The following is a 25,598-nucleotide window of genomic DNA, read 5'->3' as shown; positions in this document are numbered from 1 at the left end:
GGTGCAATCTTGGCTCGCTGTAATCTCCGCCTCCTGCATTCAAGCGATTCTCATGCCTCAGCCTCCCAAGTAGCTGGGATTACAGGTGTGTGCCACCACATCTGGCTAATTTTTTGTATTTTAGTAGAGACAGGGTTTCACCATGTTGCCCAGTCTGGTCTCGAACTCCTGAGCTCAGGCAATCCACCTGCCTTGGCCTCTCAAAGTGCTAGAATTACAGATGTGAGCCTCTGTGCCTGGTCTCAAATATGGATTTCATATTATGTTGCCATATCATTGTACCTCATCAGGGACAAGCATTCCAGACCAGTAAGATGAAAATCTTCAATGTGTGGTACAGTACAGAGGTGTTATCTTTATTGACCTCAGGACCAAGTACCACAGTGGAGACTTTATAGCTTATTCCATTCATCCTCCTGTTATAAAATCTTTTTTTTTTTTTTGGAGACAGGGTCTTGCTCTGTCAACCAGGTTGAAGCACAGTAACTCGATCTCAGCTCACTGCAACCTCTGCCTCCTGGGTTCATGTGATTCTCCTGCCTCAGCCTCCTGAGTAGCTGGGATTACAGGCACCCATCACCATGCCCAGATAATTTTTGTATTTTTGACGGGGTTTCACCATGTTGGCCAGGCTTGTCTTGAACTCTTGACCTCAGGTGATCCTCCTACCTGGCCTCCCAAAGTGCTGGGATTACAGACATGAGCCACCACACCCAGCCTTATAATCTTTTTTTTTTTTTTTTTTTTTTTAAAAAAAAGACCAGCGCCAAGGACATGGTAAGTTTAACATAGGGCTTGAGTGGATCTCAGCGGTGCAAGGTGTGGCCTTAGCAGACATTTTTGGCTCCCTCCCTGATCTTATTAGGCCTTACTTAGTACATACAGGTCCAATGTCTCCTGCCAGCACCTGAGTTTTTTTTTTTTTTTTTTTCTCACTGCAACATCCGCCTCCTGGGTTCAAGTGATTCTCCCAACTCAGCCTACCGAGTAGCTGGGATTACAGGTACCTGCCATCATCCCCAGCTAAGTTTTGTATTTTTGTAGAGATGGGGTTTCACAATGTTGGCCAGGCTAGTCTTGAACTCATGTCCTCAGGTGATCCACCCACCTTGGCCTCCCAAAGTGCTGGGATTACAATGTGAGCCACCATGCCCAGCCATTTGTGTCTTTTTGGCTGAGGCTTTCTTTGCCTGCGTGAGCCCAATGTGAATGCACCATGCTTAAGATTAACATCCCCTGGTATGAAGTCATAGCAGCCTAACTCAGTGACTGACAGGAGTTGGTGTATAAATAGCTCTATTTCTGGCCCCTTAGGTGGAATAATTTTAAGACACATATTCTCAAAGCCAGGCGTGGTGGTATGCACCTGTGGTTCTCCATTCCTGAGTTACTTTACTTAGAATAATGGTCTCCAACTCCATCCAGGTTGCTATGAATACCGTATTTTTTTTTTTTTTTTTTTTGGCTGAGTAGTATTCCCTGGTGTATACATTTTTTTTTTTTTGGTGACACAGCCCTCAGGAGGTCTTGAGAACATGTGCCTGCTATACCACATTTTCTTTATCCACTTGTTGATGGGCATTTAGGCTGGTTCCGTATTTCTGCAAATGCAAATCATGCTGCTATACACATCTTGTTCATATAATGACTTATTTTCCACTGGGTGGATACCCAGTAGTCAGATTGCTGGATGAAATGATTGGAGATTTTGACATGAGTGATATAACAGTTTTAACAGGCTCACTCTGGCTGCTATGTTAATAGACTGGGGATAGGTAGGGTGGGTGAACTGATTGCCTTGATGGCCCAAATTCTCCACCTCTTTTGCCCTACAACCTTGTAGTACCATGATTCTGGATGGAGCTGTGCGACTTCTTTGACAAATGGGATGTTAGCAAATTTGCTCTGGATACCATTCCTGAGGAACAAGCCTCAAATTCTGGAACTGCTTTTTAAAACTAAGAAAATATAGGCCCTTAAGGTTTAGTTTAAGTCAATCCAATCTAACACATTTTAGTTAAACATGTAACTACCGTACTTTTGATTCTCACTGATACAAATGACTATCCACACCACCACTTACAATGTCAATTTACATAACACAAAATTTAGGATTCGGTCCAGGTGCCATGACTGAGGCTTGTAATCCCGGCATTTGGGAGGATGAGGCGGGTGGATCACTTGAGGCCAGGAGTTTGAGACTGGCCTGGCAAACATGGCGAAACCCGGTCTCTACTAAAAAACACAAAAATCAGTCAGGCCTGGTGGCTCACACATGTAATCCTGGCTACTCAGGAGGCTGAGGCTCAAGAATTGCTTGAACCCGGGAGGCAGATGTTGCAGTGAGCTGAGATTGCTCTAGCCTGAGCAATAGAGACTCCATCTGCTTAAAATCTCTGAAGCCTAACTGCATTTTTTTTTTGATAGCCTCATTGTTACCCAGGCCCGAGTGCAGTGGTGCCATCTGGACGCACTGCAAACTCTGCCTCTCGGGTTCAAGCTATTCTCGAGCTTCAGCATCACCAAGTAGCTAGGATTACAAGTGCTTGCCACCACGCCTGGCTAATTTTTGTTTTTAGTAGAGATGGGGTTTCACCATGTTGGTCTCAAACTCCTGGCCTCAAACGATCTGCCTACCAAAATGCTAGGATTATAGTCGTGAACCACCCCACACCTGGCCGGCATTTAGAAATTTCTGAAAGAAAGAAAAGACAGAAAAGAAAGAAAAGGAAGAAAAGGAAGGAAGGAAGGGAGGGAGGGAGGGAGGGAGGAAAGGAAGGAAAGCAAAGGAAAGAAAGGAAGAAAACTTCCCAAACCAAAAAAACTATGGAAAGATCTAAGCCTCAGGATCCCAAATGGATCAAACACAGATGAAACCAGACAAAAATTTGCTGTATTACACACACACACTTGATAAATTCAGACTAGGCTGCAAAGGAATGAAGGCTCCACCACAGTGGGATTCTGCAAATGACTTCAGATCCTGTGCAACAATTAACAGCAAACCGCAATACTAAGTTTGAGTAGGATTAAAGACAGAACTCTTCTCGGCTATCTTTAGTTTTGTGTGTCCCATAATCTGGTTTCATTACATTTAACTTACGGGGCAGTAAAGTCTCAATCTTGACGATCCCTAAAATGGAAATGAAGCTAAATTTTCCCAGACCTGAGGAAATCTCCAAAAACAGAAATCTACGTCCATTCTTTAAGGTAGGAAGAAAAACGGTACTTAGAACAAACTGTTCTGATACATATTAACTTCATAAGCACAAAAAATTTATTCTGAATAAATCACTTTACAATTACTGAAAAAGATGTTCATTACTTAGCTATGTACTTAACAAATCAAATTACCCAAACAAAATAAACATGGCAATACAAAAATGTTAAGAATTTACAAAGCTGTACAAAATAACTTAAAATTTAAAAATTAGACTGATACAGTCTATAAGATCTCTTCAAGAGAGCTGTCCAATTACAGATCTATAGAGTTTTCTTCAGAAGGTCAAAGAAAGGATGCTTTAAGGCTTCTTTGAGAGTAATTCTTTTGGCTGGATCATACTCCAACATTTTCTGAATGAGGTCAAAGAGACACTCATGTTCAACATCCTGAGAAAGCATAAATTCCTGGAAGAAAAAAAAGAAAATCAACAGCCTTTTCCACTACCATTTACTATACTGTGTAACAGTAAACCACATATATATAACCACCATAAAAACAGAAAAGAGGCCAGGCATGGTCACTCACACCTATAATCCCAGCACTCTGGGAGGCCAAGGCAGGTGGATCACTTGAGGGCAGGAGTTCAAGACCAGCCTGGCTAACATAGTAAAACCCTGTCTTTACTATTTAAAAAAAAAAAAAAAAAAAAGCATGGTGGCGTGTATCTGTAATCCCAGCTACTTGGGAGGCTGAGACTCGCTTGAGCCTGGGATGCAGAGGTTGCAATGAGCTGGGCCAAGATCGTGCCACTCTACTCCAGCCTGGGCAACGAAGCAAGGCTCTGTCTCAAAAGACAAACAGAAGAAACCCAAAGTTTTGACTATTTGAGCAATGCCTCAAAGGCTTACCTTCAGAGGTTTACAGCGCCTTGAAACATATCTGCCGGCAGAACTGTGTTCATCCCAGTCTAATCGATCATGGTGAAAATATTTACGTTTCCTAAAAATAAGTCAATATCCATTCATGTTTATAACACTGAAAACTTAAAACAGCTAAGCAAAGGTTATCAATCACTATGCTTTCCCAGATCACTTTTCTAGAGACTTAAATGGCAGCTATGGGATAAAAACGTTAGCTGCTTTGCACCAAGGTAATCTACTATTTAACCGATAAAAATATTAGTCTGACTTCATTATTTATAAAGTTCTAATCAGCTCCTGAGACTTGGCAGAGTGAAAATTTTTTTAAAAAATTAAGTTCTAATCAGAAGATGTGATCAAATGATACTAAAGATGTCACTAACTCTTAAAACGTACCTGGTTTTCTGTATCATATGTTTTGGTAGAGGTCCAAGAATTCTTTCCATCATTGCTAAGTGCTCCTTACTATCGTGTGTCTAGAAATAAAATAAAAACAAACTTGAGGAAGAGGACCACCAAAACAGACATAGTTAAAAGCTGACAGCAAAAAACTAACATTAATGCTTGCAGAACAAACTTGCCAATGATTTCCTACATGGACACGGATAATTGCTTATATACTTAAAGGTGTTTTAAATAAAACAATTATGAAAGAAATATGAATTAGTTTCATTTTAATTTATGATTATCTACAATTAATAGTCTATAATGGGAGAAAAAGCTATCTAAATGTGTACATATACTTTATTTCTTCATATAAACAGGCACTTCTCTTGTGCAAAGCAAGGTTGAATACATCATTGTCACTTACTGGAAATACGGTAAACCCAAGATAGTATTCAATAAGAATGCATCCTATACTCCAGACATCACATGGTTGGGACCACCCTAGGGCTGCAAAGCAAAGCAAAATGTAAGGGAAAAAAATCCTCAATATTTGTTAAAGAAATTAAAATGTTAACAGTAATACTTTTTTTTTTTTTTCTTTTAGACAGTCTCCTCTGTCACCCAGGCTGGAGAGCAGTGGTGCAATCTTGGCTTAATGCAAGCTCTGCCTCCCGGGTTCATGCCATTCTCCTGCCTCAGCCTCTCAAGTAGCTGGGACTACAGGCGCCCACCACCGTGCCTGGCTAATTTTTTGTGTTTTTAGTAGAGACGGGGTTTCACCGTGGTCTCGATCTCCTGACCCCATGATCCGCCCGCCTCGGCCTCCCAAAGTGCTGCGATAACAGGCATGAGCCACTGCGCCCAGTCAACAGTAATACTTTTTTAAAAAAGCATATGTAATGTAGGCTGGGCACAAGTGGCTCACGCCTGTAATCCCAGTGCTTTGGGAGGCCAAGATGGGAGAACTGCTTGAGCTCACGAGTTCAAGACCAGCCTGGGCAACCTAGTGAGATCTCATCTCTATTAAAATATATATATATAATGAATTGGCTGGGCACGGTGGCTCACGCCTGTAATCCCAGTGCTTTGGGAGGCCAAGATGGGAGAACTGCTTGAGCTCACGAGTTCAAGACCAGCCTGGGCAACCTAGTGAGATCTCATCTCTATTAAAATATATATATATAATGAATTGGCTGGGCACGGTGGCTCACGCCTGTAATCCCAGCCTTTTGGGAGGCCGAGGCAGGTGGAGCACGAGGTCAGGAGATCGAGATCATCCTGGCTAACATGGTGAAATCCCGCCTCTACTAAAAACATAAAAACAAAATTAGCCAGGCGTGGTGGCAGGTGCCTGTAGTCCCAGCTACTCAGGAGGCTGAGGTGGTAGAATGGCATGAACCCGGGAGGCAGAGCTTGCAGAGAGCCAAGATCGCACCACTGCACTCCAGCCTGGGTGACAGAGCGAGACTCTGTCTCCAAAAAAACAACAACAAAAAATGTATATATACACACACACATATATATGCAATGTGATGTTTGAGCTGGATGATACTAAAGCAATAACTTAATCCAAGGTTAAATATATATGGCCGGGCACAGTGGCTCATGCCTGTAATCCCAGCACTTTGCAAGGCCAAAGCCGGCAGATTGCTCTAGGTCAGCAGTTTGAGACCAGCCTGGCCAATGTGGTGAAACCCCATCTCTACCAAAAATAAGAAAATTAGCTGGGCGTGGTGGTGGATGCCTATAATCCCAGCAACTCAGGAGGCTGAGGCAGGAGAACTGCTTGAACCCAGGAGACAGAAGTTGCAGTGAGCCAAGATCGCACCACTGTACTCCAGCCTGGGCGACAGAGCAAGTCTCCATCTAAAAAACAAATAAATGATAAAAATAAATAAAACACATAAGTGTTACATACAGTCTGGAATATAATAGGCATTAAACAATTCTCTGAGACGGAGTCTCGCTCTGTTGCCCAGGCTGGAGTACAGTGGCATGATCTTGGCTCACTGCAACCTCCGCCTCCTGGGTGTTCAAGCAATTCTCCTGCCTCAGCCTCCTGAGTAGCTGGAACTACTGATGCGTACAACCACATCCAGCACATTTTTTTGTAGAGATGGGGTTTCATCGTGTTAGCCAGGATGGTCTCGATCTCCTGACCTCGTGATGTGCCCGCCTCGGCCTCCCAAAGTGCTCGGAATTACAGATGTGAGCCACTGCGCCCCACTCGGCAATTAACTATTACATTAAAAAACCCTACCACATAACTACAAATGTGAAAACAATTCCAGAAAGGTTAAGCCACTTGCTCAAATTCCCAGAACTAATTATCTGGTACAATTGAGAGCTTAAAATCCTTAATGCACTTCATGATACTTATCCCTTAAAGAAAAAATGATAAAGCCCCACAAGTAACACCTAAAACTGCAAAAAAATTTTAACTCTCAATAAGGAAATACAAAGGTTCTCAAAGGACAATTAATACTCACCTAAAATAACTTCAGGTGCTCTATAATGTCTTGTAGATACCAATGTACTGTGATGTTCATCATCGTATGTTGCACTTCCAAAGTCTACAACTTTAATATCTGGATTTATTAAGGTGCGTTCATCACGTTTCTGAAAATCATATATTATGGTTAAGAAGGCATAAGCTATTAAGGTATAAAATATTCACTTTATGAATACTTTGGAAGACTTACTATTTTGGGATTATATGCCTCTGTGTAGTCAGACTGCACAAATAAGATGTTTTCAGGCTTTAAGTCTGTGTGAGTCAACTTATTACTGTGCAAAACTGAGAATAAAGAGAAAGTTGCTGTAATCAGAAAACATCAAACCAAACCACAAAACCTCACAACAGGCCAGGTGCAGTGGCTCACACCTGTAATCCCAGCACTTTTGAAGGCCAAGGCAGGTGGATCACTTGAGGTCAGGAGTTCGAGACCACCCAGACCATTACAGTGAAACCCTGTCTCTACTAAAATTACAAAAATTGGCCGAGCATGGTGGCGTAGTCCCAGCTACTCGGAACACTGTGGCAGGAGAATCACTTGAACCAGGGAGGCAGAGTTTCCAGTGAGTGAAGACTGCACCACTGCACTTCAGCCTGGGCAGCAAAGTGAGACTCCGTCTCAAAACAAAAAAACCCAACAAAAATCCTCTGATTCCTTTCCCATATGCCCAAAGAAGAATAGTCAACAACATTCCAGTCTGCTAAAAAATCACCAGTAACTAAAACTCATTACCTCTTATGAAGCTTTCTTTTATGATACACCACGCCTTAATTTTTAGCCAGCATTTGAAGTTACTATTTTTATGCACCAGAAAAGTCTAAATTATAGTCTGCAACACAGTATATTGTTATATGATGGATATCCTATTTACTGAATCAAATGTACATCACTGATCAACAGCCTGTGATCAAATCTCTTCATACCTACTCTTCCTCCCTCCTTTATTTTTAATCAAATAAAAATTGTACATACTTAGGATGTACATTTTGATATATTTTGTGGAATGGATAAAACTAGCAAATTAACGAAGATATACCAAGAACTTACAATTCACAGACTTGCATATCTGATATGCCATCTTTCTGATATGATCCAGTCGAAATGGTAGAAAACCATTTTCTTTAATGAAGTCATAAGTACTAAGTCCCAGTAGTTCAAAAACAATGCAAATGTGACCATGATGCTCAAACCATTCCAACATCTGGACACAGCGGCTATAAACACAAGAAAAATAGCTAAGTATAGTTGCTCCTAATTTAAATATACCTGACACCACTTCCCAAGTTCTAATCTGATACTTACAAAGTACTGTTGGGGTCTGTTGTATTCAAGTGTTCCAGAACTTGTATTTCTGAGCGAGCAGCTTCACAGTATCTATCCACATTTTTAACTATTTTTACTGCTACATGTCTACCTCCCCTGTTAGAAAGATGCATGCAAATTTCAGAATGACAGACATGATGCTCAATTCCAGTTATCACTGACTTCAAACTGTACTACTTCTACTCTGACCCACTGTATTTTTTTTAATTTATGGTTTAGTGTTCAGTTCTGATTATATTACATGCTGAATGACACAAATTTCTTTCCTCAAACCACCACTCACAGGAGTTATTTTTTGGTATTTCAGCTAAACAACTTCTTCCTAGGTACCTGTCACTGTCAAACATTATCTCAAATGTTCTTTTAGTCCAGGTTGCCAGAAGAGTTAGGATATAGTGGAGACAAAGTAAAGAGCTCTAAGGCCAGGTGTAGTGGCTCACGCTTATAATCCCAGCACCTTGGGAGGCCGAAGCTAGCGAATCAGTTGAGGTCAGAAGTTTGAGACCAGCCTGGCCAACATGGTGGAACCCTGTCTCTACCAAAAACACGAAAATTAGCCAGGCATGGTGGTGTGTGCCTGTAATCCCAGCTTCTTGGGAGGCTGAGGCAGGAGAATCACTTGAACCCGGAAGGTGGAGGTTGCAGTGAGCCAAGATCGCACCATTGCACTCCAACCTGGATGACAGACCAACACCCTATCTCAGGGAAAAGAAAAAAAAACAAAAACAAAAAAACTCTAGCTCTCATGTCCTTACCAATCAATAGTAGGAAGCCTCCTCAAAACTGCTTTGCCATTCAGGAAGAGGAATAACAACAACAAACAGAGAACTTAAAAAAAAAAAAAAAAAGGCAACGGAAAAAATTCTGTACCATCTTAAGAAATTTCATGGCTGGAGCCGGGCGCTCATGCCTGTAATCCCAGCACTTTGGGAGGCTGAGGTGGGCAGATCACCTGAGGTCAGGAGATCAAGACCAGCCTGGCGAACATAGTCAAACTCTGTCTCTACTAAAACAAAAAATAGCTAGGCAGGGTGGCATGTGTCTGTAGTTCCACCTACTCAGGAGGCTGAGGCAGGGGAACCACCTGAACCCAGGAGGCAGAGGGTGCAGTGAGCTGAGATTGTGCCACTGCACTCCATCCACCCTGGGTGACAGAGCAAGACTCTGTCTTGAGAGAAAAAAAAAAAAAAAATTCAATCAGTAGTTTGATAAACATACATAATTAAACTTGGGACACTAAGTTATCTCTGGCTGTTACCAGAATGAATTATGGCAGTTTCTAAATACGTAGATTCCTAGGTAACTACCCTGAAAAGGTCTGGGGGTAGGCAAACCTCTCAAAAAACCAAGGCTGAGAACCACTAATATGGCGAGGGGAAAAAAGTGTGACCTAACAACAGTGTCTAGTAGGACAACAAAAAAATACTTTCAAAATAATATAAAGTGTGTTCTCAGCCTAAAATTAGAAACTATACATACTATTAGTAGCTGTTTAAAACATATGAAGGGATAAGTACCTCTAACTGGAAGTTTCTTATATCCAAGTAAAAAAGGGTATAAAGATATGTATCTAACTCACAGACCATTTTCTAAAGCTAAATCAAATTACACATGTTGCCAACTTCCCTAAATGTAATCCCAACATGGGAAACTTACGCTTTATGATCGATGCACTCCACAACTTTTCCAAAAGCTCCTTCACCTAAAGTATCAACAATTTCATCTAAAAGAGAGAAATAAATCTCAGTCATATCAAGAAGTGGAAACAATGTACTTATCACAATAAATGCTATCAATGTAGATTATTCTAGTTGATGCTACAAATTTCCTTATCACTAGATATTTATTTTATTGGTCAACACCAGCAAAAAACATAATTATTAGGTCTAATTTCATTAATTTGATTACTGTTCTGGAAGTTCTGTATAACAAACATTACATTTCTAAAGAAAGCAAAAATACAATCCCCCCCACCAAAAGAAATGGAAAAAAAAAAAAAAAAAAAAAAAAAAAAGAGAAAGAAAAAAAGATTTCCAAATCCCTGAAAGCTTAATCTATATATAGATTATGTTATCTGAAAAGTTAATAAGTGTTGAAAAATATTCTATACATCTTGCACTTAGTACGTCTCCACTCTGACAGATCAGGTGACCCTCCTCATCATCCTCTACACTCCTGGTTCTTTTCCTTCGGTGACTCTTCTGGAAACGTCAAGTGGGCGGCACCAAGATCATCCAGCCAATCAATATACCCGAGTGAATTCAGGGCAGAATACGAAATTCATTCAGCGGGGAGATATTCAGGCATTCAGATACACGCCAGGCCACAAACGGTTGGCAGGAGCAATTTCAAATTCAGTCCCCAGAAATTCACAGGGCACATAGTTTATGTTAACAGGAGAAAAACATGGCAAGGAACAGATTTTCAGATAAGATACTCAAAGTGGCAAGGCAACAAAACATAATACAATTGTTTTTCTTAAAAAAAAAAAAATGCTTAGTTGTAGCATTCACTGAAACATAATTTTTTAGTTTCTAGTGTTCTAATTTAATGTTGCAAAATTGTAGGATGTAATATTTACTTGTCAAAGTAGACGGTGGCCAAATTAAGATTTCCTGGCTAATCTAAGAAAACAAATATTATAACAGTAAATAAAATTAAAGTGCTAATTTTGGGGAAAAAAAGATTTGGCATGTAAGAATAACACTACGGCATTTTTAATGTCATCTGAACTCATCTCCAAATTAACATATAACCCGTAACAGTTCAAATCTGCTTTGGTTTGCTTAGTGAAAGAAGGGTTAGAAAACATGCCTTGTTAGAACAAAGAAGCATACCTAACCCTAAATTATACAAAAATAAAATGCCTGTTCTACTCTTGTGATAAGGTTTCAATATATCAAAACTAATCAGATTTCTTGAAGTACCATAAAAAACCTTTTAGAATATTTTGTAATCATTTTCAACTAAATTAAATCAATTAATTCCCACCATTTCACTGGAATATCAATTAAGAGCCAACCAATAATTAAATTATAGAGCTAAATGTGTACTTTACTTCCAGAATTTCCTATCCAATGAACAAACACAGAAAAAATCGTGCAGGTTAAAACTGAGATGATTTCATCTTAAAACTTTCTCAAATAATCAAACGCAAAAATTCAAGTTTCCCTGTTCCACATGGGATATAAAATTTCCAAAATGTTTTAAAAACGTTCATACCCCATGTGAACGACGATGTGAAGTACTGTGGTGAATCCTGTGTTTGCTTTTATAACTACTTCTTCCACTTCTACCAGAAGACTTGCTACTATGGTTCTGATATCGGCTTTCATGGTCTCTATGGCGATGTCCAGGTTCACATCCTTGATTGTAGTCATTTCTGTACTCATCAATGTAGCGTCGACTATGATAATCTTTCTCATTTATAGACCTGCTTTCCAAATAATGGCTAGAGAAATAAAAATTATTTTCAATGTTTTATGCTAAGACCAAATATCCTCACATTCTCAACACAGCACAGCACTTAGACTCCCCCACAACCACCTTAATTTTACAAACATTACAAACCATCTCTCATTAGAAACACAAAGGAATGGTAGTAATCAAGTACTTATTTTAAGTGATACTAGTTTTGTCTAATAATTCATTTTTATATTCAGATATTTGAAGTATCCTCCTTACCTATCACACATTTTAGAGTGAGTGTATTTGCAGCGCTTGTTCTCCCGGGCACTGCTATGTGATCTCTTCCTTCTTTTATGACTGCTGCTGCTCCTCCATTTTCCATAATCCCAATCCTTGTCATCCCAATCGGGACAGTAAGTTCTCTTTGAGTGTCTCATCTACATTAAAGGCAAGTTTTTCCTAGTTAAATTGTATCCCACATTGAGCTGTTTAAAATTCGTATTTACAAAGGTCCCCTCGTGACCTCGTTTTTTTAAAATCAAAATCTAAGAATCATTGTCACCCAATCTGAAATCACTGATAAATCCAATGATTGTGTTGTCCCATATTCTGCAATTTGATCTGCAGTTTGAACTTTATTCAGAGGCACTCTGCATTAGCCGTATCATGCCCAGATTTATTGGAAGAATGTAAAAAAAGTGAAAAAAGCAGAGGGAGGAATCACAATTTACTAATTTTGGTAAATTTTACCCCTGCCCTACCAGTAGCACAAATGTACTAAAGAAGTCCACACATCATTCTCCCCTTTTAAACGTGTACCAGAAACTAGTCTCCAACTCAAATGCAATCATAAATGTTCCTCACCAACAGCGCATTACTGATTACTGCAAACATAATCAGAATTGTATCTGAGTTGCTGACAAAATCATCACACAGAATCATCATTATAGAGTATTTCTGTACACGAATAAATGAAACTACCAAGGACTTCAATTACACACGAAGGCAACGATGGCATCAGAATATAACAACAACAAAACACCATCTTTCCAGTACCACTCCCAATCACATACGACATAATTTATCCTAAACGCAATGTTAACACAATCAATTTGGGAATGGTAAGAACCACCTTCTTTTCAGAAATCCTTCGAACAAAATCGAAAATCTCTAACCTAACAACTTGAAAAAGACATTATATAGAAATTCATCAACTGCCGTTCCTTCTTCCAAGTGGAACCCCTCTGTGTCTTTGGCTACAATTCTTTTTTTTTTTTTTAAAGCCTGTCAAATTTAGCTGTAGGGGTTGTATACTAATTTTTGTGACACTAGTAACTACTAAGTTATAATAACCCACTACCATTGGACCAGCCCGAGTACAATTTTTAAAGCCCTCCAACCGGGTCGGGGGCCGTGGCTTATGCCTGTAACCCCAGCACTTTGGGAGGCTGAAGCAGGATGGTTGCTTGAGCACAGGAATTCGAGTTCAGCCAGAGCAACATACCGAGACCCTGACTCTACAAAAAATAAAAAATTAACCGGGGGGTGGTAGCGCGCGCCTGTAGTCCCTACTACTCAGGAGGCTGAGGTGGGACGATCACCTGAGCCCGGATTTCAAGGCTGCAGTGAGCCCTCATTGCGCCACTTGCACTCCGGCCTGGGCGACAGGGGCGAGACCTTCTCCCCCCTCGCCAAAAAAAAAGGGAGGCGGGGCGCGGTGGCTCACCCCTGTAATCCCAGTACTTTGGGAGGCCGAGGCGGATGGATCACCTGAGGTCAAGAGTTTGAGGCCAGTCTAATACGATGAAACTCCGTCTCTACTAAAAATACAAACATTAGCCGGACGTGGTGGCGCGGGCATGCAATCCCAGATACTCGAGAGGCTGAGGCAGCAGGACAATCGCTTGAAGCCGCGAGGCGGAGGCTGCAGTGACCCGAGATCGCGCCACTACACTCTAGCCTGCGCGACAGAGCGACACTCCAAGAAACAAAAGCTCCAACTGCTAACCCAAGAGGAGTACGCTGAAACGCCATCGCATAAAATGCTCGGTCACCAGACTTCTGTCACAACGCTCCTTCAAACACACCCCGGCATTTCTCTTTCCTTAGGTTCCCAAGTCTCGTTTTTGTTAACACCACTGAGGACAAAGCCACTCGCGACGTTTACGCCGACCCTTTAACCACTAGACATTAACCGTAACCCCCTACGGGTTCCGTCTCTTCCTCCACTTGCTCCAGACGACATTTCCCCACAGCTGCGTGCTTCAAGCACATTCCGGAACCCCAGCAAACCCCACCCCCAACAGGGAGCCTCGCCTTTCCGGCCACAGTGCCAAGGCCGGCCTCCGCTCAGCCGCCATCTTACAGCTCGGCCGAGGCGGCCCACAACATGGCGCCCGCCCGACCCTCCCACGTCAGGCGGCGCCGCTCCCTCAGCGGAGGGCGAACACTCCAAGAGGGCGGCCGGCCGAGCAAACACCGCAACTACTCCCGCAGGCCGGATCCGGCGGCGACGGGCTCGGCCGCGCAGGAAAGAGGGGCGCGCCGCCATTATGCAGCCTGGGAAGAAGGGAGCAGGCAGTCGTCGCGCCGGGGACGACGGGCAGCAAACAAGCGGGAAGTGGTGGCATCCCCAGGCGCCCGCGAGGCTCACAGGAACGGCCCTGTCACCTAGTCCGCTCCCTCCTGCGTCTTACCGTCCTGGACAAAGACTCCAAGTCGAAGGAGACAAAGCTTGTAACGCAATCACGGGAATCACCCAGCTGACTGCGACGAGCACCGACAACAAAATGGAGCTGACAGCTGCTGCGTCGGGACTCGCCTCGAAAACACTGATGACGCAACGAGCGCGTCTCCGCCGCGGGGCGGGGCATGCACGGGGCGAGCAGGCGGAAGGGGCGGGCGTCTGGAGCGTGGGCGGACGCGTGATCAACATGGGCGCAGGCGCCGGGGCGGGAGCCAGAGGTGGGTGATGAAAGGAAGCTGTAGATGCGTGCTGTGTTGTCTCTAATCTCCCGATACCGAGAAAACATTGCAATTATTGGGGGAGAGTGTCGTCCCCACTCACTGAAAATTGTTTTTGAACGCTAGAACAAGGAACAACTTGTGAACAAGGAAAACTGAGGGACTCAGGATACACTAGCACGTACCCTGATTGCGACCACTAAAACAATTACTTTAAAAATAATACTTCACGGCGCGGTGGGTCTGGCGCGTAACCCTAGCACTTTGGGAGGCCGAGGAGAGCGGATCGCTTGAGCCCAGGATTTCGAGACCAGCCTGGGCAGCATAGGGAGACCCCTGTCTCTAAAAAATAAGTAAATAAATGTTATACCACTAGCGTCAGATGGCTTCACATTACTAATGGGATCAGTGAACGTGTCAGCTCAGTGTGAGCCAACAGAAATCAATGTTCTGCACCTTGATCCTCATGGTGCCTGCATTAGGCCCACCGTGGGTAGCCAGCGTACCTCCCTATGATGCTTTTATGGCTGTAACTGAGTACACATTCTAAGAATAAAACTCCTTGATAAGTTTTGAAGGGAAGGCCAGCGTTAAAGAAACAGAGTGGCGGCTCTACAACAAATGCAGGCTTTATGTCCAGCCTAAGATCTACAGAAGTGGGGGACCAGCCTAATGCCGGTGCCCACCAGTGGGATACTTTTAGGTAAGGGCGGGAGGGGCCTGGGCCGTATCGCTTACTGGCTTGCTGCCCTGCAGGATGTTAAGATGTTCCCATAATGAGGCAGTTCTGGCCCTTGTTCCCGCGGAATGTGGTGGTGGTGGGTTTTTGTTTTGTGTTTTGTTTTGTTTTGAGATGGAGCCTTGCTCTGTCCTCCAGGCTGGAGTGCAGTGGTGCGATCTCCGCTCACGGCAACCTCCGCCTCCTGAGTTCAAGCGATTCTCCTGTCTCAGCTTCCCCGGTAGCTGGGACTGCAGGCGCGCGCCACCACGACCCGCTAATTTTTGTATTTTTAGTAGAGACGGGATTTTGCCATGTTGGCCAGGTTGGTCTGGAATTCCTGACCTCAGGTGACCCACCCGCCTCGGCCTCCCAAAGTGCTGGGATTACAGGGGTGAGCCACCATGCCCCTGCAGGAATGCGGTGTTCTTCACACTTTCTCACAGCAGAATATGACAGGGGTGTTTCTTTAGTGGTGCCTTTGTCCGTTTTGTGGTCAGGTGGTTGGACAGGATGTTTCTCACAGCCCGAACCCCCGTGGAATGTTTCACTTTGACCAAGGTCTGCAAAATAGCCTGTGGGGGAGACGGGGCAGGGCCGGGGGAACGGGGGAGGGCGGGGGGCAGGGATTTACAAAATGGTGCAGTTTGGACTAACACTCTTAAAACCAAAAAATAACCATATTTGCACCACTAATTAAAAGTGGCAGAGTTTAGAATAAAACCTGGAGGAAGCCGGGTGCGGTGGCTCACGCCTGTAATCCCAGCACTATGGGAGGCCAAGGTGGGTGGATCACGAGGTCGGGAGTTCAAGACCAGCCTGGCCAAGATGATGAAACCCCATCTCTATTAGAAATACAGAAAATTAGCTGGGCGTGGTGGCAAGCTCCTGTAATCCCAGCTATTCGGGAGGGTGGCGCAGGAGAATTGTTTCAACTTGGGAGGTGGAGGTTGCAGTGAGCCGAGATCCACCACTGCACTACAGCCTGGGCAACAGAGCAAGACTCCGTCTCAAAAAAAAAAAAAAAGTGGCAAAACAAGGTCTGGCCAAAGGCCTTAATACTAATTCTAGAAACCTAAATGATTAAAATTTTAAAAGTGAAACAAAATGTAAAGTCATTAGTATACCAGGTGCGGTGGCGCACACCTGTAATCTCAGCACTTTGGGAGGCGGAGGTGGGTGGATCACGAGGTCAGGAGTTCGATACCATCCTGGCCAACATGCCGAAACCCCATCTCTACTAAAAATACAAAAATTAGCCAGGTGTGGTGGTGCTCGCCTGTAATCCCAGCTACTCGGGAGGCTAAGGCAGGAGAATTGCTTGAACCCGGGAGACGGAGGTTGCCGTGAGCCAAGATCGCAACATTGCACACGAGCCTGGGCAATAGAGTGAGACTCTGTCTCAAAAAAAAAAAAAAGAATTGCTTGAACCCTGGAGGCGGAGGTTGCAGGAGCCGAGACTGCGTCACTGCATTCCAGCCCAGGTGACAGAGTGAGACTCTGTCTCAAAAAAAAAAAAAAGAATTGCTTGAACCCTGGAGGCGGAGGTTGCAGGAGCCGAGACTGCGTCACTGCATTCCAGCCCAGGTGACAGAGTGAGACTCTGTCTCAAAAAGAAAAATAAAAGTCACTAGTATAACTGGCACTGTTATAGTAGGTAGCTAGTCAGGCATAAACAAAGAAGATGGCTCCCCCAAAACACACACTATGAGTATCGGGCAACCATCAGGTGAGATGGTCATGCAGTTATTAAATTGTCTTGCTAAAGTAGTCATTGGTCACAGCTGGCACCAGGGAAAGGCAGTCTTCTAATAGAGAACACCTGAAACTGATGAGCAGCAGCTTCCTGATAAGATCTCAGGAGTTGGGCGAGTGGGGAGAAGTAATGCAAGATCCTGGAAGCATGACAATGTATAAAACCCCAAGTCATAAGCTCAAGCCACACACTTGTCTTCTAAGTCGCCCGCTTGGCCCTCTTCCAAGCATACTTTCCTTCCTTTCATTCCTTCTCTAAAGCTTTTTAATAAACTTTCCCTCTTGCTCTAAAACGTGCCTCACTCTCTCCTGCCCCTCAGTCAAATTCTGTCTTCTGAGGAGGCAAGAATTGAGGTTGCTGCAGACCTGTACGGATACAGATTTGCTCCTAGTAAAAGCACCTCAGTTTAGTGGAAGATATAAATGGTGACAAGAGGATAGCTGTAAGCTAACTTCAAACTAGTCAAGAAAGAATCAAAACATTAATTAGACCAGCCATTGGAAGAAATGAGACAAACCAAGAACTGATGCCAAGAGAAACATTTTGAGACGGAGTTTTGCTCTTGTCGTCCAGGCTGGAGTCCAATGGCATGATCTCAGCTCGATCTCAGCTCACTGCAACCTCTGTCTCCCAGATTCAAGCAGTTCTCCTGCCTCAGCCTCCCAAGTAGCTGGGATTACAGGCATGTACCACCACGCCTGGCTAATTTTGTATTTTTAATAGAGACAGGTTTTCTGCATGTTGGTCAGGCTGTCTCGAACTCCCAACCTCAGGTGATCTGCCCACCTTGGCCTCCCAAAGGGCTGGAATTACAGGCGTGAGCCGCTGCGCTCGGCTGGTATAAGTTTTAGGAACACCCAGATCCAACCACTGTGATCTAGGCAGTGAGCAGAATATGGTCTTGATGAAATCAGTGGTAGAACCCAATGAATGGCTTGATGAGGTGAGAGCCCTGTGGTGGACATGAATGTTAGGAGAGCAGCTTCCACTTACTTACTACATGCCAGCAGCTTTACACACATTTAACCCTCACAATTGTCTTATGAGGTATTATTTATGGATGAGAATACTAAAGCTTGGAGATGTTAACTTGCCTAAAGTTACACAGTAAGGGGCACAGCTGTGATTCAAACACAGACCAGAACTCCACAAACTGGTGCCTTTAACTAGTTCACTGCATTTTTCAAATGGATCTTCTGTAAAGCTCCACTCTTCAATATTTTCAAAGATATGCCTTATGTTCTTACTTGTAATACAACCAAGTATCCTAGCCTTGAAATGCATTTTAAAGTTTTTTTTTTTTCTTGTTTTTTTTTTTTGAGATGGAGTCTCACTCTGTTTCCATGCTGGAGTGCAGTGGTGCAATCTTGGCTCACTGCGACCTCCACCTTCCGGGTTCAATCAATTCTCCTACCTCAGCCTCCCAAGTAGCTGGGACTACAGGTGTGTGCCATCACGCCCAGCTAATTTTTGTATTTTTAATAGAGACGGGGTTCCACCATGTTGGCCAGGATGGTCTCGATCTCTTGACCTCCTGATCCGCCTGCCTCGGCCTCCCAAAGTGCTGGGATTACAGGCGTGAGCCACCATGCCTGGCCCTTTCCTTCTTAATTTCAGAATGTAGTCTTGTTAAAACCATTTCCCTCCCTTGCCCACCTCACACTCCCTTATACTATGCACATTTATCTAACTGCATGCTTGTTAAACTTACACTATACACTCTTATGTATAGGGTCTTGACTCTGTTGCCTAGGCTGGAGTCTGGCCACTCCATGGATCACTGCAGTCTCTATTTCCCTAGCTCAAGCAATCCTCCCACCTCAGCCTTCTCAGTAGCTGGGGCTATAACACACTGTGCCACCACATCTGGCGCGCGCGCTCTCTCTCTCTCTCTCTATATATATATATATTTTTTTTATTTTTTCTTTTTTTTTTCAATTTTTAGTAGATTCAAGGTCTCACTGTGTTGCCTAGGCCGGTCTCAAACTCCTGGGCTCAGGTGATCCTCCCACCTTGGCCTCCCAAAGTGCTGCGATTATAGGTGTGAGCCACTGTGCCTGGCCCATCAAGGCCTAATCGTGACATATACCAGGCTTGGAGACCCAGCTGCAAAATTCCAGAGATTACCTTAAGGTGGTTAGTCAACAACCCAGCCATTGTTGAGATGATGCTAGCCCCCACTCCAGGCGGACCACAACTCAAGATAGCCACCAGAGCAAGCCACAGAGACCTGAAACCCTGTACCACTCCCGCATGCCTCCCATTCTAAGTTCCCTTTTTAAGCCCCTCTCCCCAGCCTAAAGTTCAAAATGATTTATTTAAGTTACCAGCTTTGACCATTTCCCCATTAATAGCTCTGGAATAAAGTCACTTTCCTTTTACTGCATCTCCTCCTTGTCATTGACTTTGCAAGTGGTGTGCAGCCAAGCCTGCATTCAGTTACAATAAATGGGAACTAAATCTTGGATTCACATGGACAAAAAGATGGGAACAGCGAGACTGGGGACTCCAAAAAGGAGGAGGAAGGGGCAGGGGCAAAGGCTGAAAAGCTTGCTTTTGGGTACTATGTTCACTATCTGGGTGACAGGATCAGTAGAAGCCCAAACCTCAGCACCATGCATTATACACTTGTAATAAAGCTGCATATGTACCTCCTGAATCTAAAATTTTTTTAAAAAGATATGCCTTAAAACATGTCCATAAGCAGGCTAGGTGTGGTGGCTCACACCTGTAATCCCAGCACTTTGGGAGGCCGAGGTGGATGGATCACCTGAGGTCAGGAGTTCGCAACCAGCCTGGCCAACATGGTGAAACCCCATCTCTACTAAAAATACAAAAAAAACAATAGCTGGGCATGGTGGCGGGTGCCTGTAATCCCAGTTATTCAGGAGGCTGACACAGGAGAATCACTTGAGCCCAGGAGGCAGAGGTTGCAGCGAGCCGAGATTGTGCCATTGCACTCCAGCCTGAGTGACAAGAGTGACACTATGTCTCAAAAAAAAGAAAAAAAAAAGTCTATAAGCAAATCAGTTGGGAAATGTTGTTTACGGTATTCCAAGACGTCTTTTTTTTTTTTTTTGAGATGCAGTCTCGCGCTGTCGCTCAGGCTGGAGTACAATGGCTTGATCTCAGCTCACTGCAACCTCTGCATCCCAGGTTCAAGCGATTCTCCTGCCTCAGCCTCCCAAGTAGCTGGGATTACAGGCGCCCACCACCACGCCCAGCTAATTTTTTATATTTTCAGTAGAGACAGGGTTTCACTGTGTTAGCCAGGATGGTCTTGATCTCCCGACCTTGTGATCCACCCATCTTGGCCTCCCAAAGTGTTGGGATTACAGGTGTCAGCCACCGCACTCGGCCTCCAGGACTTCTTAGAGCCTTTACTGTAAACCCAAAGATCACACCTGTAATCCCAGCACTTTGGGAGGCCAAGGTGGGCAGATCACAAGGTCAAGAGATCAAGACCTTCCTGGCCAAAATGGTCTCTGTAAACCCTGTCTCTACTGAAAAAAAATACAAAAAGTAGCTGGGTGTGGTGGCGTGCACCTGTAGTCCCAGCTACTTGGGAGGCTGAGGCAGAAGAATCGCTTGAACCTGGGAGGCAGGTGTTGCAGTGAGCGAGACTGCGCCACTGCACTCCAGCCTAGGTAAAAGAGCAGACTCCATCTCAAAAAGGAAAAAAAAAAAAATCACAGAAAATAGCAAACAAATTGGCTGGCCTTTCCAGACTAACTTTTTATCCTGTCCCTCCTCTTTCTAACTGTATCAAGTGAATAATTAATGGCAGAGCTCTTACCATTGGTATCAGTTTCAGGAATACCCAAATTTTCAGATTTGGGGATACTTGCATATACATAATAAGATATCTTGGAGATGAGACCCAAATTTAAACATTAAGTTCATTTACGTTTCATATATACCTTATAGCCTGAAGGTAATTTTACACAATACTTTAAATTAATTTGTCCTCCAATTTAATTCCTTAAAACATTTTAAATTTTATTATAAAGTAACACTTCCAGGATATGGACTTGCTGTGGTAGGAATACGTAATCAGGCCGCTCAAAAATGCCTGCACTTGAGGCTCAGGATTTAAAAATGAATGTTTATATGTAACAAAAATTAAATGATGTATTTTTTGTATTAAAATTAAAGAAATATGTTGGATAATCATTATAATAAAGACTATGCTCTAAGAATGGGGATAAAAGCTGTTGGGTGCCCCTTGGTATTATCATTTCGTAGAAGATCATAGTTGTAAACAAGCAGAAGGATGATGTAATCTCTGAAAAATTTAGAGATGAATCTCTAAAAAATTTTTAGATTCAGGAGGTACATAATTAAAACCGGGTAAACCACAATAAGTGTGTTCCAGCAATTTGTCAAGTTATTTGTCCAGGTCTATTACAGCTACTGAGCAAATGGGTTGGCATGAATAGTTATGTCCTTAATGTGTACATCATTAAGAGGTCGATAAGTCTTCTCATTTACTGGCAACTTCTCCAACTCATCTAGAGTTTCCAGACCATCTATTACCCTGAAAGAGAAACAATATAACATATGAAAATTTCCTTAAATTGAAGCATGATATCCATATCTATGACAATTACAGTCTCCTTAAAAGAAATCAAGTCTCTTGATGGATGCTGACGAGTTGATGGGTGCAGCACAGCAACATGGCACAAGTGTACATATGTAACAAACCTGCACGTTATGCACATGTACCCTAGAACTTAAAGTATAATAATAAATTTTAAAAAAAAAGAAATCAAGTCTTACAGATCTCTGAATTCTCTAGTTGAATGTACAACAAAATATTGATTTTCCATCATAGATACGAATCAAAATTCAGAAATAATTTACTTTTATGCCCTTAATTAACAATACAAAAGGTAGGAATATTTCCACCATAGTACCTAAAAGTATATTCTACCCCATTCATACACTGACACAGAACAGCTACCAATGGAACTAATATAACCAGTGAAAGGGAAGACAAACTGTTTTTCTACACTTTCACACTTCCAACACCAAATGTGTGGGTTTTCCCAATTCTCCAATTCTCTGGGTATCCCACAACTTAATTATTTTTTCAAAATTTTATTTATTTTTTTAAAGACAGGGTCTCACTAGGACTACAAGTGCATGCCCCCACACCTGGCCCTACAATTTAATTGTGACACTAACTACAAAGAGTGAACAGAGACGCTGGTTAATCCCATAAGACAGCCCCTACTACTTCAGATGCCAGTTCCAAGTCCCGGTTGTGATCTGTACTATCTGACTAACCAGATATGCTTTGGGATTTTTCATGCCCCCCGGCTCTGTTCAATAATTTTCTAAAATGGCTCATAGAACTTAGGAAAGCACTTTATTTATTATCGGCTATTATACAGGTTACAACTCAGAAACAACCAAATAGAGGAGATGCATAGGGCAAAGTCTGAGAGGGGGGCACAGCGCTTCCATGCTCTTCTCAGGGTGTGTTACCCTCTCAGTATCTACTTGTGTTCACCAACCTGGAAGCTCTGAAACCCTGTTTAGGGTTTTTACGGAGGGCACATTAGGTAGGCACGATTAATTAAATCACTGGCCACTGGTGACTGGAACTCAATCTCCAGCCCTTCTCTCCTTCCCAGAGGTCAAGAATAGGAGGTCACTGAATGTTCCAGCCCTCTAAAAATACATGGCTGATTCCTCTGGCAACCAGCCCTCCATTCTGAAGCTATCCAGAACCCCACCAAGAGTCACCTCATTAGCATAAACTCAGGTATGGTTGAATGGGGCTTATTATGAACAATAAAATATTCCTTTCACTCCTGTCACTCAGGAAATTGCAAGGTTTTTAAAAGAACCATGCTAGAAACAAGGGATGAAGTCCAAATATGTATTTCTTATTACAACACACTAGTCATAAAGATTTCTGTGTTACAGGAAATAGCTGGAGAAAGCTAGTAGATGACACTATTATCAATATTGCCCTACAATGAGAGTCCTGAAGTAGGTGACCACTCCACTTTGTCCTTGTTTTTGTTTTTATTTTTTATTTTTTGTGAGACGAAGTCTCACTCTTGTACTCCAGACTGGAGTGCAATGGCGCGATCTCGGCTCACTGCAACCTCCGCCTCCCGGTTTCAAGCGATTCTCCTGCCTCAGCCTCCCGAGTAGCTGGGATTACAGGAGCCTGCCACCATGCTCGGCTAATTTTTGTATTTTTAGTAGAGATGGGGTTTCAGCATGTTGGCCAGGCTGGTCTTGAGCTCCTGACCTCAGGTGATCCGCCCACCTTGGCCTCCCAAAGTGTTGGGATTATAGGCGTGAGCCACCGCGCCTGGCAGTTAATTGTTTATTTATAGTATTTCTTTCTTTTTTTTTCCGGAGACGGAGTCGCACTCCCCTTGCCCAGATTGGAGTGCAGTGGTACTATCTCGACTCATTGTAGCCTCTTCCTCCAGGTTCGAGCAATTCTGCATCAGCCTCCCAAGCAGCTGGCACTACAGGCACATGCCCCCATGCCCAGCTAATTTTTGTATTTTTAGTAGAGATGGGATTTCACCACATTGGCCAGGGTGGTCTCAAACTCTTGACCTCAAGTGATCTGCCCACTTCAGCCTCCCAAAGTGCTGGGGTTATAAGCATGAGCCACCGTGCCTGGCCTAATTATGGTATTTCTACTTTTTGCTTCTGGGTAACAATAAGAAGTAATAAAAATAGGAGAAGAGAAGACTAACAGTTAACTCAGCCTCTAGCAATCCCACTTCATGTTACCACCAAGAAAAAATATATTGAGAGCTATTCTTCAAATACAAGTTTTGGAAATTTTAGTCTAAAACATTTACTAAGAAAGAGTGGCTTTTGGCCGGGCACGGTGGCTCACGCCTGTAATCCTAGCACTTTGGGAGGCCAAGGCGGGTGGATCACAAGGTCAGGAGATTGAGACCATCCTGGCTAACACGGTGAAACTCCGTCTCTACTAAAAATATAATAATAAAAATTAGCCAGGCGTGTGGTGGTGGGCGCCTGTAGTCCCAGCTACTTGGAAGGCTGAGGCAGGAGAATGGCGTGAACCCAGGAGGCGGAGCTTGCAGTGAGCCAAGATCACACCACTGCACTCCAGCCTGGACGACAGAGCGAGACTCTGTCTCAAAAAAAAAAAAAAAAAAATTAACAGATTTGCATTTTATCTTGCATTTTCACAAAAAGGGCACTTCAACCAAAACATTTTGATTTTACCCCTAAATGTAGACATTTAAGTCTTTAAATTATAAGTCTTAAAAGCTTTCTCACCTTCTGGGTCAGTAAGAGAAACAGAGAATATAGAAAACATAGGTTTCAGGTAAAAAGAAAAACCCGGCAGGTAGAACTGAGGCAGTTTAAGTAGAGTCAAGTATCTGGGAAACGGACCCCTTGGAGAACTAGAGGAAAGTTACTGGATCATCTTCCCAGAAAAATCTGTGTGCATCTGTATACAACAAACAAGGAATTAATGAACCTAAGGTTAATCTTTGTTCTAAACTCTACAGTTTTGTCACAAATCCAGTAAAATGAGTCCTGGTAATAACTGAACAATAATTTTGAATGATGGGTTAAGGGATAAAATAAGAGGGAAACTGGGTTATTTACAAACAAAAAAAACAAAGTACTAGGTGTTGTAATTTTTTTTTCCTTGATTATTATTGTGTAAATTAGACACATGTATATGGAATGAAAAAGAAAAGATCTGTCTAGATCTCACTGCAGCCTTGACTCCCTGAGCTCAAGCAATCCTCCCACTTCAGCCTCCCAAGTAGCTGGGAACACAGGTGTGAGCCACCACACCTGGATAATTTTTAAACTTTTTTGTGGAGACTGGGTTTTGCTATGTTGCCTAGGCTGGGAGTCCTCTATTTTTAATTAACCTAACTTGGCATCCAAACTATTAAATAGAACAAACTCTAGAATTGTGCCTTGGTTTATTAAGCATGATAATTATTTGTTGAATGAACAGACAAATTGACTTCCCACTGATTTATAAAAGGAACTCCCATATATAGTACTTTTAACAGATACCCTGGCAGAAAGTGCAAAACACCTTCCTAGGAGCCATTCTTCTTACTCAGAGAAATCTAATTTTAGTAAGGGTGGCAATGTGGCTGAAATACATTTTCTACCCTCCACTGTAGGTAAGGAGTGGTCACATTACTAAGTTCTGGGTCTTCTGGGAAAGTTTTTTTTTTTTTTTGGAGACAGAGTCTCACTCTGTTACCAGGCTGGAGTGCAGTGGCGCAATCTTGGCTCACTGCAATCTCCGCCTCCGGGTGCAAGCCATTCTCCTGCCTCAGCTTCCTGAGTAGCTGGGATTATAGGCGCACGCCACCGCACCCAGTTAATTTTTGTATTTTTAGTAGAGACGGAGTTTCACCATGTAGGCCAGGATGGTCTCGATCTCCTGACCTCATGATCC

General features: G+C 43.1%; 2 protein-coding genes across 5 annotated transcripts in view; both read right to left on the bottom strand.

The window, feature by feature from the left end:
• Nucleotides 1–3,259: 3,259 nt before the first annotated feature.
• CLK1 (CDC-like kinase 1) lies at nt 3,260–14,594 on the bottom strand. 3 transcript variants are annotated; one of them, XM_011974532.1, is made up of 13 exons: nt 14,414–14,588; nt 11,994–12,154; nt 11,532–11,760; nt 10,420–10,510; nt 9,966–10,032; nt 8,289–8,405; nt 8,034–8,200; nt 7,173–7,267; nt 6,960–7,089; nt 4,895–4,977; nt 4,480–4,559; nt 4,072–4,162; nt 3,260–3,627 (listed from the first exon to the last, which is right to left on the bottom strand). In XM_011974532.1, exons 2-13 carry the CDS (start codon nt 12,152–12,154, stop codon nt 3,484–3,486), a joined length of 1,455 nt encoding a protein of 484 aa, XP_011829922.1. In that variant the 5' UTR covers nt 14,414–14,588; the 3' UTR covers nt 3,260–3,483. The 3 variants fall into 3 exon arrangements, with proteins under 3 accessions (XP_011829922.1, XP_011829921.1, XP_011829923.1); XM_011974531.1 differs by having other exon boundaries at nt 13,951–14,504; XM_011974533.1 differs by lacking the exon at nt 10,420–10,510 and having other exon boundaries at nt 14,414–14,594.
• Nucleotides 14,595–21,494: 6,900 nt separating this feature from the next.
• Nucleotides 21,495–25,598, bottom strand: part of PPIL3 (peptidylprolyl isomerase (cyclophilin)-like 3) — an 18,447-nt gene continuing 14,343 nt past the window's right edge. For both annotated transcript variants that reach the window (XM_011974529.1, XM_011974530.1), the window contains exon 7: nt 21,495–21,692. In XM_011974529.1, coding sequence (XP_011829919.1) covers nt 21,566–21,692 — 127 coding nt within the window. In that variant the 3' untranslated portion in view covers nt 21,495–21,565. The remainder of the gene's footprint in view (nt 21,693–25,598) is intronic.

The sequence above is a fragment of the Mandrillus leucophaeus genome, unplaced genomic scaffold, assembly GCF_000951045.1.
Source record: "Mandrillus leucophaeus isolate KB7577 unplaced genomic scaffold, Mleu.le_1.0 Scaffold146, whole genome shotgun sequence".
Lineage (NCBI taxonomy): Eukaryota > Metazoa > Chordata > Mammalia > Primates > Cercopithecidae > Mandrillus > Mandrillus leucophaeus.
This window is presented reverse-complemented; position numbering and strand designations above follow the sequence as displayed.

Coding starts and splice junctions, on each gene's coding strand:
- CLK1 (XM_011974531.1), bottom strand. CDS start 14,268: ATGGCGGCGCGCCCCTCTTTCCTGCGCGGCCGAGCCCGTCGCCGCCGG. Junction 10,511..11,531: donor CACATCGTCGTTCACATGGG/GTATGAACGTTT, acceptor TGACGTTTCCAG/AAGAGTCACCGAAGGAAAAG. Junction 10,033..10,419: donor AGACGTACTAAGTGCAAGAT/GTATAGAATATT, acceptor TCTCTCTTTTAG/ATGAAATTGTTGATACTTTA.